Source organism: Macaca nemestrina, chromosome 1 (genome assembly GCF_043159975.1).
Source record: "Macaca nemestrina isolate mMacNem1 chromosome 1, mMacNem.hap1, whole genome shotgun sequence".
Classification (NCBI taxonomy): domain Eukaryota; kingdom Metazoa; phylum Chordata; class Mammalia; order Primates; family Cercopithecidae; genus Macaca; species Macaca nemestrina.
In genome coordinates, this window is record NC_092125.1 from 208,793,664 (window position 1) to 208,807,581 (window position 13,918).

General features: G+C 45.6%; 1 protein-coding gene across 3 annotated transcripts; it reads left to right on the plus strand.

The window, feature by feature from the left end:
- The first annotated feature begins 6,559 nt into the window (after nt 1-6,559).
- On the plus strand, nt 6,560-12,136 carry LOC105494465 (arginine and serine rich protein 1). Of its 3 annotated transcripts, none has more exons than XR_003021063.2 (5): nt 6,560-6,720; nt 6,997-7,588; nt 8,721-8,872; nt 9,592-10,561; nt 11,686-12,136. XR_003021063.2 is itself a non-coding variant. In XM_011762887.2 (5 exons), exons 2-5 carry the CDS (start codon nt 7,063-7,065, stop codon nt 11,800-11,802), a joined length of 879 nt encoding a protein of 292 aa, XP_011761189.2. In that variant the 5' UTR covers nt 6,561-6,720; nt 6,997-7,062; the 3' UTR covers nt 11,803-12,136. The 3 variants fall into 3 exon arrangements, 1 of the variants encoding a protein (XP_011761189.2); XR_003021064.2 differs by having other exon boundaries at nt 9,867-10,561; XM_011762887.2 differs by having other exon boundaries at nt 6,561-6,720; nt 10,478-10,561.
- Nucleotides 12,137-13,918: the final 1,782 nt, after the last annotated feature.

The following is a 13,918-nucleotide window of genomic DNA, read 5'->3' on the forward strand; positions in this document are numbered from 1 at the left end:
TTTGTAGCTCTCACACTTTGGATGTGCTCCTCTAATCCTTTCTGAAAGAGCTAAGCTGACCCCCACCACCGTTGGAGGAAACTCCTGGAGCAGTGCTGGGGTTTTCACTGCAATCAGTTGCTCCAAGTTCGTCTTGTACATGGCTCTTCGACCTTGGGCTTGTGGATTAGGGGCCTGTGGAGGAGCTCTGTGACTGCTCTGATTTCTGTGGATAGTTCTGAGGCATTGTATTTAGTGAAAAAACTGGAAACCATATGCATGTCCATGAATAAAAAAAAGGGGGACAGGCCGGGCACCGTGGCTCACACCTGTAATTCCAGCACTTTGGGAGGCTGAGGTGTGTGGATCACCTGAGGTTGGGAGTTCGAGACCGGCCTGACCAACATGGAGAAACCCCGTCTCTACTAAAAATACAAAATTAGCCGGTTGTGGTCACGCATGTCTGTAATCCCAGCTACTCAGGAGGCTGAGGCAGAAAAATTGCTTGAACCCGGGAGGCAGAGGTTGCAGTGAGCCAAGATCGTGCAGCCTGGGCAATAAGAGCGAAACTCCATCTCAAAAACAACCAACCAACCAAAAAAGCAGGGGTAGACTAATTTCTAGTACTTCTAGACTATGGAATATGATACAGCTGATAAACCAAAACACATTAGATCGATATGATTTATCCTAAAGGATGTTGATTATAAGTTTCAACTTGTTTAGAATGAGCCCATATTCATCAAAAATTCTGTATGCACCAGATGCAGTGGCTCACGCCTGTAATCCCAGCAGTTTGGGAAGCCGAAGTGGGCAGATCCCCTGAGAGGTTGAGACCAGCCTGGCCAACCTGGTAAAACCCCGTCTTGTGGAGGAAAAGTTAAATATTAAATTTGAACTCAACTGGACTTGAACACAAGGAATAGTTACATGCCAGAAATCTGTCCCTGGGCACTGGCTCAGGAACAGATGGACTATACTGATTGTTCTTGATACATACATCATCTGCCTCGAGGCGATAAACAAAACCTTGAAAATAGGCTGACCTTTCCGTGTTCCTTGAGTCCAGTGACAAAAGGCCTTGTGCCTGGGCCTCATGCCAAAGAGAATACTATAAAAAGGTCAGGCCGGGTGTGGTGGCTCACGCCTGTAATCCCAGCATTTTGGGAGGCCAAGGTGGGCAGATCACCTGAGGTCAGAGGTTCGAGACCAGCCTGGACAACATGGTGATACCCCATCTCTACTAAAAATACCAAAAATTAGCTGGGCATAGTGGCAGGCGCCTGTAATCCCAGCTACTCAGAAGGCTGAGACAGGAGAATCCCTTGAACCTGGGAGGCGGAGATTGCGGTGCATGCTATTGTACTCCAGCCTGGGCAACAAGAGTGAAACTCCGTCTCAAAAACAAAAAAAAAAGGTCAGGGTCCCAGACTATGCTGAAGCTGCATGAGACCTCTCCTCCTCTGTGCGTGGACCAGTGGCCGACTCTGGAACCCAGGCTGTTGCTTCCCGGTCTGGTGATGAATCCTCCATCATATGGTGAGTGTATATACGCTGATTGTTTTGTTTTTTTTTTTTTTTTTTCTCACTGCTGTTTGCTCAATGCACCTTCTCTTTTATACTTAAATAAACCTAGAGTACTTTACAATCTGCACTTGCTGTGAGTGCTGTGTGTTTGCTTTTACCTGTGCACTCCCCACACAGAATATGTCTCTACTGAAAAAAAAAAAAAAAATAGCCGGGTGTGGTGCATGTGCCTGTAATCCCTGCTACTTGGGAGGCTGAGGCACGAGAATCACTTGAACCTGGGAGAGGGAGATTGCAGTGAGCCGAGATCATGCCACTGCACTCCAGCCTGAGCGAGAGAGTGAGACTCTGTCTCACAAAACAACAACAGCAACAAAAATTAGCCAGGCGTGGTGGCGTGCACCTGTACTCCCAGCTGCTCGGGAGGCTGGGGCATGGGAATCACTTGAACCAGGAAGGCAGAGGTGGCAGTAAGTCGAGATTGCACCACTGCACTCCAGCCTGGGCAAGAGAGTGAGATTCTGTCTCAAAAAAAAAATTCTATATATGGGTATATTTGACATGTCAAAGAAAGCTATGGAAGTGCACTCATTAAAATGTTAACATTGGTTATCTCTATGATATGAGGAAGAAGGATGGAGACCTCTTCTAGAGGATTCTATACCTCTAGGGAATGACTGTTAGCTTTTATACATCTCTACAAAAAATTAATTAAATTAGCTGGGCGTAGTGGTATAGGTATATGTAGTGGTATATGTAGTCCCAGCAGGCAGCTGAGCTGGGAGGATCACCTCAGCCTGAGAAGTCGAGACTGCAGTGAGTTGTGACTGCACCACTGCACTCCAGCCTAGGCAAAAAAGCAAGACCTTGTCTCAAAAAAAAAAAAAAAAAAAAAAAAAAAAAAAAATGCCAGGTGTGGTGGCTTATGTCTGTAATCTCAGCACTTTGGGAGGCTGAGGCGGGTGGATCACTTGAGGTCAGTTCAAGATCAGCCTGGCCAACATGGTGAAACGCTGTCTCTACTAAAAATACAAAAATTAGCTGGGTGTGGTGCACGCCTGTAGTCCCAGCTACCCAGGAGGCTGAGGCAGGAGAATCGCTTGAACCCAGGAGGCAGAGGTTGCAGTGAGCCAAAATTACGCCATCGCACTGCAGCCTGGGCAACAGAGTGAAACTCCGTCTCAAAAAAAAAAAAAAAAAAGGATAAAAGGAAAACTACAAATTCTACTGAATGTTTTATTTTCCTACTGGTGTGGTAATAAATAACCACAATGTTAGTGGCTTAAAACAATGCAAATTTAATATCTCGTAGTTCTACAGGTGAGGAGTCTCACCAGGTTAGAGTCAAGGTGTCAGCCACATTTTGATTCTTTTTGGAGGCTCTAGGGGAAGATCCCCACACTTGCTCATCCAGGTGTTGACCGAATTCAGTTCTATGATGTAGGATTGAGGTCTGTTTCCTGGCTGTCAGCTGGAACCCACCATTAGCCCCTAGAGTCCTCTCCCTGCCCTTGCACATAAGCCCCTACATTTCTTTTTTTTTTTTTTTTAATTATTTTTTTCTTTGAGACGGAGTCTCGCTCTATTGCCCAGGCTGAAGTGCAGTGGTGTGATCTCGGCTCACTGCAACCTCCGCCTCACGGATTCAAGTGCTTTTCTTGCCTCAGCCTCCCAAGTAGCTGGGATTACAGGCGCACGCCACCTCGCCCGGCTAATTTTTGCATTTTTAGTAGAGACGGGGTTTCACCATGTCGGCCAGGCTGGTCTCAAACGCCTGACCTGGTGATCCGTCTGCTTTGGCCTCCCAAAGTGCTGGGATTACAGGTGTGAGCCACCACGCCGGGCCCTACATCTCAAAAGCAGCAACAGGGCATAGAATTCTTCTCATGCTTTGACTCTCTCCTGAGATTAGATTGGGCCCACCCAGATACTTCAGGATAATCTCATCTCCATATCCTTAACCTTAATTACATCTGCATAATGCCTTTTGCCACCTTAAGGTAACATATTCACAGGTTCCAGGAAATTAGGGAATGGACATGTTTGGGAGGCAATTGGTTTGCCTACCATAATGAAGGACACAAACAAAAAACCCCAACTTAAATGGCACACTTAAAGCTTGTTGCGCTACCCTACCTTGTTTTAACCTGAGTGACTCTCTCCTAGCAGAGAGCCGGACAGACTCCATTTTAGTTTCTTTACTTGCAGGCCCCTTTATCCCCCTAAGGGAATAACTAGTGCAAGCTGACTCCAATCACATCCAAGAATGCACCTGCTGATAAGATATTGAGGCAGGCTGTACCAGCAGCTCCTGGGAATGTGCTCGGTGGAAGATACCTAAAGCCCCTGCATTTATCTCTTAGTGATAGTTTAAGCCCCTGCACCTGGAACTGTTTATTTTTTGTAACTGCTTCTATAACCAATTAATTTTTTTAAACATTTTGCCTATTCTGCTTCTGTAAAATTGCTTCAGTTAAACCCCCCTCCCCTATTTAGACCTTAGTGTAAAAGAAAATCTAGCCCCTTCTTCGGGACCGAGAGAATTTTGAGCACTAGCTGTCTCTCAGTCACCGGCTAATAAAGGACTCCATAATTTTTCTCAAAATGTGGTGTTTCTCTCTAACTCGCTTGGTTACAACATTGTCACATTCTTAGATGGGAAGATTTGCTATTGTAAAGATGTTATTTTCACCTAAATTAGCCTACAAATTCAGTGCTAGATGTTCTAAAAACTAAAGTTGAATTTTTTAAATTAGGTGAGTGGATAGATGCTCAGAGAATATATAGTGTTTAGAGAAATAAAGGAAGGTGACATCCTTAGACTTTAACTCAGGTAGACCGCATATGTTTTTGAGACAAATACACCAGCATTCTGCACCAGGGCTAAGTCATGTTTCCCACTGTTTCCAAAATCCTGTTAATATCCAGGATTTGCTGGGCACAGTGGCTCATGCCTGTAATCCCAGTACTTTGGGAGGCCAAGGCAGGCAGATCACTTGAGGTCAGGATTTCGAGACCAGCCTGGCCAACATGGCGAAACCCGATCTCTGCTAAAAATACAAAAAAAGTTAGCCGGCGTGATGATGCACGTCTGTAAACCCAGATGCTCGGGAGACTGAGGCACAAGAATCGTGTGAACCCAGTACACAGAGGCTGCAGTGAGTCCAAGATCGCACCACTGCATTCCAGCCTGGGCACTAGAGCGAGACTGTCTCAAAAAAAAAAAAAATTAGGATTTTTCTGGTCACCATTTTTTAGGCACACATTGACTGATACAATGAACTGTCTACAGAGACTCGTTGCATCCTTTCCTATTCATAATCAAGAGCTCGAGACTGTATCATAAGCATAGTTTAACTTTAGTTTCCCTAACACATCATTTTTATACTTGTCAAATGTGAAACTCGTGTTATTATTATTATTTGTTTTGAGATGGAGTTTTGCTTTTGTTGCCCAAGCTGGAGTGCGATAGCACGATCTCGGCTCACTGCAGCCTCCGCCTCTCAGGTTCAAGCAATTCTCCTGCCTCAGCCTCCTGAGTAGCTGGGATTACAGGTGCCCGCCACCACGCCCGGCTAATTTTCGCATTAACTCCTGACCTTAGGTGATCCACCCGCTTCGGCCTCCCAAAGTGCTGGGATTACAAGCGTGAGCCACCGCGCCTGGCCTCGTGTTATTTTTCTGTCCACTCACACAGCTTTATGAGAACTTTCGGCAAAAGTTTCTGATGGATGGGCATTGGATCTTCACTGTCTTGAGATTTAGAAAGAAACTGTTTAAGAACTACTTCCATCATGATGCATCCTCAGGAGATGTGGATGAACTGCGAACATGTGGGATGAAGATGAATAAGATATGAGTGAGTTTGTATCTCCCTCTAAACAAAGTGGCTTTTGTCAAAATGTACTTGTAAAGAAATGTATAGGCTGGGCAAAGTGGCTCACGCCTGTAATCCCAGCACTTTGGGAGACTGAGGCGGGAGAATCGCTTAAGCCCAGGAGTTGGAGACCAGGTTGGACAACACAGTTAGATTCCGTGGCTAAAAAAATAAAAATATTAGCGTGGTGGTGCATGCCTGTAGTTCCAGCTCTTCTGGAGCCTGGGCTGCAGTGAGCCGTGAGGGTCCCACCACACTCCAGCCTGGGCGAGTGAGACCCCGTCTAAAAAAAAAAAAAAAAAAAAGCAATTAACCCACAATTTTCAAGGCAATTGTTATGCTTTATTACAACAAGAAGTGTTTGAAATGCATCCCATTTGTAGATCCCTAGAAGTAAAATAGTCACCTTTCTTTACATTCTTACACCAAACACAGTTTTTGGAAGAGGTATCTCAGACTTCATTCTTATGCCCAGATTAAAGGTCAATTGTCAGTCCTTTTATTTTGTCTCCACCTTATTACCTTCCTAGCCAAAACATGGAAGTAAAACACCTTTTCTACGTTAATACTGCATTTCCAGGGATCTTGGGGTGTCCCGGGGGAGGGCGCGGTCCCCTCTCCGTCATGGCGGGGTGTGGATTCTGTCGCCGTCTCCCGGCGCCGCGGTACCCAGGACAGGAGGAAGAGGCCAGGAAGGGTCCAGGGAGGCTCAGGCCGGGTCTGCGACTTCCCGGCGGCGGGTGCTGCAACGACCCTGTGGGCACCTGCCTGTCAGACGGCACCCGCTCCCAGCCCTCTCCAGCCTGCGGCCGCTCCTCCCCCGGCCCTACTCCAGCCCCGCCCGTGCAGTAAGGCCAGAGTCTGGTGTAGCGCCAGGCGGGACCGTCCCATCTTCGAAGTTTTCTGCCCCGCAATTATCTCAGACCGGGGAGAGACAGAAGAGAAAAAAAAAAAAAAAAAAAAAAAAAAAAAAAAAAGCCAAGGGCAACGGGACACCCGGATGTACCAAGCACCGCCCCCTGGAGCCCCATCGCGCATGAGCACCGTGGAGGCAAGGGCGCGGCTTCGGGGAGGGAGGAGGCAGGGCGGTGGTTGGGCGAAAGGAGAGCCACGCCCGCTAGGGAACGTCTCTGCGCATGCGCCGGGGGCCAGCTTCTGGTACTTTCGACGCGTCTGCTGACGTAGGCTCTCAGTGCGCGTCCGGACGTCGGAGGTGGAGGTTGTAGAGTTCGCTGTTCGAGAGTGGGCACGAAAAGCTCCTTTTAGTCCTGCGTTCCGAAAGGAGGGCGTCTGTTGGGCCTTTCTCTCAGTCGTGAGGGAGGCGTCGACGGCCTACGGTAAGTTTTCTGCTGACGGGGTCTCTCAGGACCGCCGCAGTGGTCTCTCAGGAGTGAGGGACGGGAAACGTGCTGGGCTCGCGTTTGGGGAACGCAGCGTTTCGCTTCGAGGCCGCGGCCTCAGGGCGCAGAGCGGAGTTTTTAGGGCTGATTCCCTTCGCCGCGGCCGCCTCCCGCGCCTTGGCTCCGCCTCCCGGAGGGCCCCAGACTGTGGCTTCCGGGTGGCCGGGCGCCCGCTTCCGCGACGCGACTTGTTTTTCTCCCTGGGATTTTTAGGAAGTCGTGAGTTGAGGCTTGCGGGATCGTTTCCGGAGAAAGCGCAGGCTAAGGCCGCAGCGGAAGATGTCCAACTACGTGAACGACATGTGGCCGGGCTCGCCGCAGGAGAAGGATTCGCCCTCCGCCTCGCGGTCGGGCGGGTCCAGCCGGCTCTCTTCGCGGTCTAGGAGCCGTTCTTTTTCCAGAAGCTCTCGGTCCCGTTCCCGCGTCTCGAGTCGGTTTTCGTCCAGGAGTCGGAGCCGGAGCCGGAGGAGTAGGTCAAGGTCCCGTTCCCGAAGGCGCCACCAGCGGAAGTACAGACGCTACTCGCGGTCATACTCGCGGAGCCGGTCGCGATCTCGCAGCCGCCGTTACCGAGAGAGGCGCTACGGCTTCTCCAGGAGATACTACCGGTCTCCTTCGCGGTCCCGGTCCCGTAGCAGGTCGCGCTCTCGGGAAAGGTCGTACTACGGAAGGGCGTACGCGATGGCGCGGGGGCGGCGCTACTATGGCTTTGGTCGCACAGTGTACCCGGAGGAGCGCAGCAAATGGAGGGACAGATCCAGGACGAGGTCGCGGAGCAGAACCCCCTTTCGCTTAAGTGAAAAAGGTGGGTGGGTCATTTATCTTTCTAGTTTTGGTAATGTGTAGTGACAGTATACGAGGTTAGGGAACCAAAGTTGCTGTGTAGTTTCAATATTAGTTCCTTTGGTGCTGGAAATTTTTTTCGTTGGAGGAAAGAGGGAGGACATTACATGTAGTTAGTGGACAGCATTCTGTCTCTTCAGGGTTAAAGGTCAATCGGATGTTAAATGGCTCAGGATGTAGGGAACCTTTTTTCCTATTGGCTGGCTGTTCTTGGTGGTGGAGCCTTTTAAATGTTATGTTTAAGTTAAAGGTTTTAAATTTATAGATTGGGAAGAACAACATCAAAACACGCTGCCTTTTAGTTGACATTATTACTGAATACAATTGAATTGTCGAGTATCTTAAATGATTTAGGAGGCCGGCACGGTGGCTCACGCCTGCGATCCCAGCACTTTGGGAGCCGGAGGCGGGCGGGTCATTTGAGGCCAAGCGTTCCATACCAGCCTGGCCGACGTAGCTCACTATCTCTAGTAAAAATACAAAAATTAGCCGGGGGTGGTGGTAGAAATACACTTGAGTGTATCAGTATTGGTTCAGTGGTTGTGATAATTGTACCATATAAGGAATCTGTTGCAGAAAACCCTGGTTTTCAGAAATATCTTTGAAGAAAAAGCAAAACAATACCACTATTAACTAGAGAAAATTAGCTACAACAAAAAGACAAAATAGTAGGACGCTCAGGCCTTTAGTCAGGAAAACTGAAAACTAAGATTAAGAATTTTATTTCTTTCAGCAAGAAGTGAGCTGGAGAGTTGAGTTTTCAGTGAATAAAGTTACACAGTTGTCCCTCTGTTCACTCGGGGGATTGGTGCCAGGACGCATATGGAACCCTCACGCATGCTTGGGGTTTACAGTCTCAAATACTGTGGTACTTTCTATCTGCATTTAGTAGGGAGAAAAAAATCTAACTATAAAGTAGACCAGCGCAGCTCAAACCAGTGTTAAAGGGCAACCTTACTTTACGTATTATAAACAAGTGACTTAATACGTTTAATACCACAAAATAACATGCTTATTTTGTAATTCTGAGTTCTCTTGGGGGGGAAAAAACTACCAGATTAATGAATTAAAAAAAAAAATTTTTTTTTTTCCAGATCGAATGGAGCTGTTAGAAATAGCAAAAGCCAATGCAGCGAAAGCTTTAGGAACAACCAACATTGACTTGCCAGCTAGTCTCAGAACTGTGCATGTAGCCAAAGAAACAAGCCATGGAATAGGTGTATCAAGTAATGGTGCAAAGCCTGAAGTAAGTATTCTAGGTTTGTCCCAACAAAACGTTCAGAAAGCCAACTGTCAAATCTGATAAGCCACTTACTATTTACCTTAGACTATACTTTTTAGGAAGTCTAGCTATGTATATAATGTGCTAAATTCAGAGTAGCAGATCTGAAGATAAGCAAGGTGTCATACCCAGGAAAATGGGAGATTAATGAACTTTAGTGGCAGATCTGAAGATAAGCAAGGTCGTACCCATGAAAATGGGAGATTAATGAACTTTATTTGGCCGTGCATGGTGCCTCTTGCCTGTAATGAGGCAGATGGCTTGAGTCCAGGAGTTCAAGACCAGTCTGCTGCAACGTGGAAAAACCGCGTGTTTACAAAAAATACAAAAATTATCCAGGCATGGTGGCGCGTGCCCGTAGTGCCAGCTGTTTGGGAGGCTGAGGCAGGAGGATCTTTGAGCCCAGGATGCTAAGGTTGCAGTGAGCCAAGATTGCACCATTGTACTCCAGCCTGGGCAGCAGAGTGAGACCCTGTCTCAAGAAATACATTTAATTTTTCATTTTTAGTTAACACTGTACTCTTATAACACCATTAATATATTGTAGCTGGTACTTCGGTGATTCTGTTACCAGGTTTTCTAAGCTATTTACAGTGCGTAGCTTTCATTTGCAGCATTATGTTCCCACAAATCTGTACTCAGCATATACAGTATAGTTTATCTGCTTTATTTCTGTCTTATAGAAATCATGAATGTGGTCTGCAGACATTGATGAAGAAAATCTGTTGGTAATTGATACATGGGCTAAAGCATCAGTGGTTTCATTTGAAGTTTATGTTCACACACTGAAAACTTAGTTTTCTTTGTTGGTAGATACATGTGCATGCTAGAATTTGGGACAGGTACTATTTGTATGAAGTATTAAAGTCAGTTTTTAAAGTAAGCAAAGGTACATGTTGTAATGGTGGGGCATCTGTGAAAAAGATGTCCCTTTCATAATATATGCAATATATTCCAGATGTTTTGAGAGATTACAGAAGAGGAGGCCTGCTTCATTTGCAGATAAGTTTATTATAATTCTCCACAAATGTGCAGGATGTGCATTAGCAAATTGCACTGTACTTTTCACTCCAGCCTGGGTGACAAAGCGAGACTCCGTCTCGAGAAAAAAAAAAAAAGATGCTATATCTAAATGAATCTGTGTAATTGGGCCCAGATGTGGGTTTGCTCAGTATTAGTAGACGAGGTCTTTGTTCAGACGATTAGGTGCCTAACTGGCAAATGTCTTAGCTTCTTAAAGCTAGGTATTTCTGATGCGGCTTTACTTTTCAAAAGTTAACTTGATTCAATCTGAGAAAACTGATTAAAAAACTAGTTTAAAAATTACTTAAATTTGCCAGCAGGGAAGTAAAATAATTATGAGAAGAACGTCTTAAGCCTAATATTAAATCAGTTTTGTTAAGGGGAAAACTCAATAATTGTTACTTCAGCTGTTGAATATATGGTTAGATCCAAGTTGATTTTTGTGTCTACAATTAAATTTTGTATACAATTAGATTATTTTTTAATATAGGATTTAGAAACCAAGGGTATGTGTTTTAAAATTATACTTTTTCTTGACCTGTCTAGCTGTCAGAAAACGTAACAGAAGATGGACCTAGAAATCCTAGTGAAAAACCTTCCCAGCAAAGAAGCATAGCTTTTAGTTCTAATGTAAGTATGTCCAGGCATTGATCACTCAAAAATTGGATTTAGGATGTGTTTGCATCTTTGTGTTTTTATCTTCGTGGTGATAATTGGGGGCCTACTGACACAGTTTTTAAATAGAATTAAAATCGTTTGTTTTTGAGCCATGTTTACAAGTGGCCATTACAATGGGTTCCTAACCTATCTGACATTCACATTTGTTTCGATATTTTGCCTTTTAAGTGTCTCCCCTTTTTTATTGAAATGTTTTAAAGGGAAATCTTCAGAATACTCCTTAATCACAATGTTTTAAAATAGGTTTCAAAAATGAAGCCCCCAAATCATTACGCCTTGTGTATGTCCAGTGTTTCCCTGCTGCCCCAGTATCTTCACTTTACATTTTGAATCAAGCTACAATTAAGGTTCATACTATGGTTGATAATATCTTTTTTTTTTTTTTTTTTTTTTTTTGAGACGGAGTCTCGCTCTGTCGCCCAGGCTGGAGTGCAGTGGCCCAATCTCCGCTCACTGCAGGCTCTGCCTCCGGGTTCACGCCATTCTCTTGCCTCAGCCTCCCGAGTAGCTGGGACTACAGGCGCCCGCCACCACCCCCGGCTAGTTTTTTGTATTTTTAGTAGAGACGGGGTTTCACCGTGTTAGCCAGGATGGTCTTGATCTCCTGACCTCGTGATCCGCCCGCCTTGGCCTCCCAAAGTGCTGGGATTTACAGGCGTGAGCCACCGCGCCTGGCCTTTTTTTTTTTTTTTTTGAGACAGTCTTGCTCTGTCACCCAGGCTGGAGTGCAGTGTTGTGATCTTGGCTCACTGCAGCCTCTGCCTCCTGGGTTCAAGCGATTCTCCTGCCTCAGCCTCCCGAGTAGCTGAGACTACAGGTGCACACCACCACACCCAGCTAATTTTTGTATTTTTAGTAGAGACAGGGTTTCACTGTGTTTGCCAGGATGGTCTCCGTCTCCTGACCTCATGATCCGCCCGCCTCAGCCTCCCAAAGTGTTGGGATTACAGGCGTGAGCCACCACTCCCAACAGTTGATATCTCTAAGGCTCGTATATGGGATTATTTAATGTACTTTTTTGTGTGAAAATGTATAATTATATGTTTGGGAAGCTGACTGAATTTGTTTTTTTACAGAATTCTGTAGCAAAACCAATACAAAAATCAGCTAAAGCTGCCACAGAAGAGACATCTTCAAGATCACCAAAAATAGATAAGAAAAAAAGTCCATATGGACTGTGGATACCTGTCTGAAAGGAGAAAACTAATGGCTAAGTTTGCATGAAAACTGCACTTTATTGCAAGTTAGTGTTTCTAGCATTATCCTATCCCTTTGAGCCATTCAGGGGTACTTGTACATTTAAAAACCAACACAAAAAGATGTAAATACTTAATACTCAAATATTAACATTTTAGGTTTCTCTTGCAGATATGAGAAATAGCACAGATGGACCAAAGGTTATACACAGGTGGGAGTCTTTTGTATATAGTTGTAAATATTTTCTTGGTTATGTAAAAATGAAATTTTTTAGACACAGTAATTGAACTGTATTCCTGTTTTGTATATTTAATAAATTTCTTGTTTTAATTCTTGGTCTCTATTCTATGTGTAATTACCTAATGGGTCTTTGTAGAGATACAAGGGGGCGTGTGTTGATTAAAGCCTTGTTAATCTCAAGTCCAAGGCTCACTGGCCCAAAGTGGGATTTTGAGAAATGCCGAATCTCAAGTCCCTACCCTAGACCTGCTGAATTAGAAACTGAATTTTAACAGGATTCCCAGTTGAGGTCAATAGTTCAAACTTGAAAAATTGCCCTAAAAAATTTATGGAATACTGGGCTTCAAGGCAAGAAACTAAGCCAGAAAGAGGAGAAATAGAATCCCTCATTAAGCTGTAAAATCTGTGTGGTGTAGTTAACATTTATGCCTTTGAAAGTATTCTAAAGAAATTTTTTTTTTTTTTTTTTTTTGAGACCGAGTGCAGTGGTGTGTTCTGAGCTCACTGCAAGCTCCACCTCCCAGGTTCATGCCATTCTCCTGCCTCAGCCTCCCGTGTAGCTGGGACTACAGGTGCCCGCCACCACACCTGGCTAAGTTTTTTGTGTTTTTAATAAGAGATGGGGTTTCACTGTGTTAGCCAGGTTGGTCTCGATCTGACCTTGTGATCTGCCTGCCTCGGCCTCCCAAAGTGCTGGGATTACAGGCGTGAGCCACTGTGTCTGACCTTTCAGCACATAAAATTTTAAGAAGTAGGTATTACACTTTATGAACTGGAAAATATAGACGGCTGGTCTAAATAAGTGGACTGATTTTTATGGATAGACTCTTTAATTTTTAGAGAGAGGGTTTTTTGCTCCATCACCCAGACTGGAATGTAGTCAGTCACAGCTTGCTGCAACTCCAGGGCTCAGGCAATCCTCCTGCCACAGCTTCTGCCATATAGGCTTATGCCACCGCACCCGGCTAATTTTTGGGGGTAGAGATGAGTGGGATTTCTGTGTTACCCTAGGCTGGTCTTGAACTTGTGGCTTCAAGCAATGCTGCTCCTGTGGCACCCCCAGAGTGTAGGGATTACAGGTGTGAGCCACTGTGCCTGGCCTAAAATAATAGTTTGACCAAATGTTTTAACTTTCTTACAAGGATATTTGGTTTTTTTGAAGGATGGCATTTTATAGAATGTTATTAGGGATCAGTCTCCATGGTTTTTTTCCTATAAATGCACCTGGGCTGTGCAGTAGAGCAGGGGACAGGAAAGCACCTATAATTGTGACCACTTCTGGGGAAGAGGAGGGACTACGGTGAATTTCCAGTAGCCATTGTCACCTTCCTTTCACTACTTACATAGCTTGCAAGAAAAATTAGCACTCTGCTGCTGAAGCTCCAAAGGTCAACTCTAGGCTTCACATTAAACACAGAAAACACAAGTGAATAATACACAGATAAACGTGGAAATAATACACATTTCAAACATTTCTTTACCAATGTGCATGGGCCTGGCCAGGTGGCAATCTGAGTTGGTCTCCTAGACTCTGCATCAGTTTCAGTAGCAGCGCCCAGGATTTGCGGTCTCTGCGCTTTCGCCCTGAGGAGGAGCGTCTTCGGGGGGCGGTGGCTTGGCCTCAGAGGCCCTTGGCCGACCCAGTCCCAATGTCTCTGCCTCCGTCTCCCCCGGCATCGCATCCTTCTCTAGGACAGACCTAGCCGCAAACGCCACTACTTCGCTACCCCCAGGCAAGTGCCTGCCACCCGTCTGGTCAGTCACAGTCTCTGCCCTCCCCTGGCAATGCTTCCCCCCACTTCCGGTAACAATTAAGTGGAACCCCGGGCCTCACTTTTCCGGACGAAACGTAACTGGCCCTTCTTGGGGTAC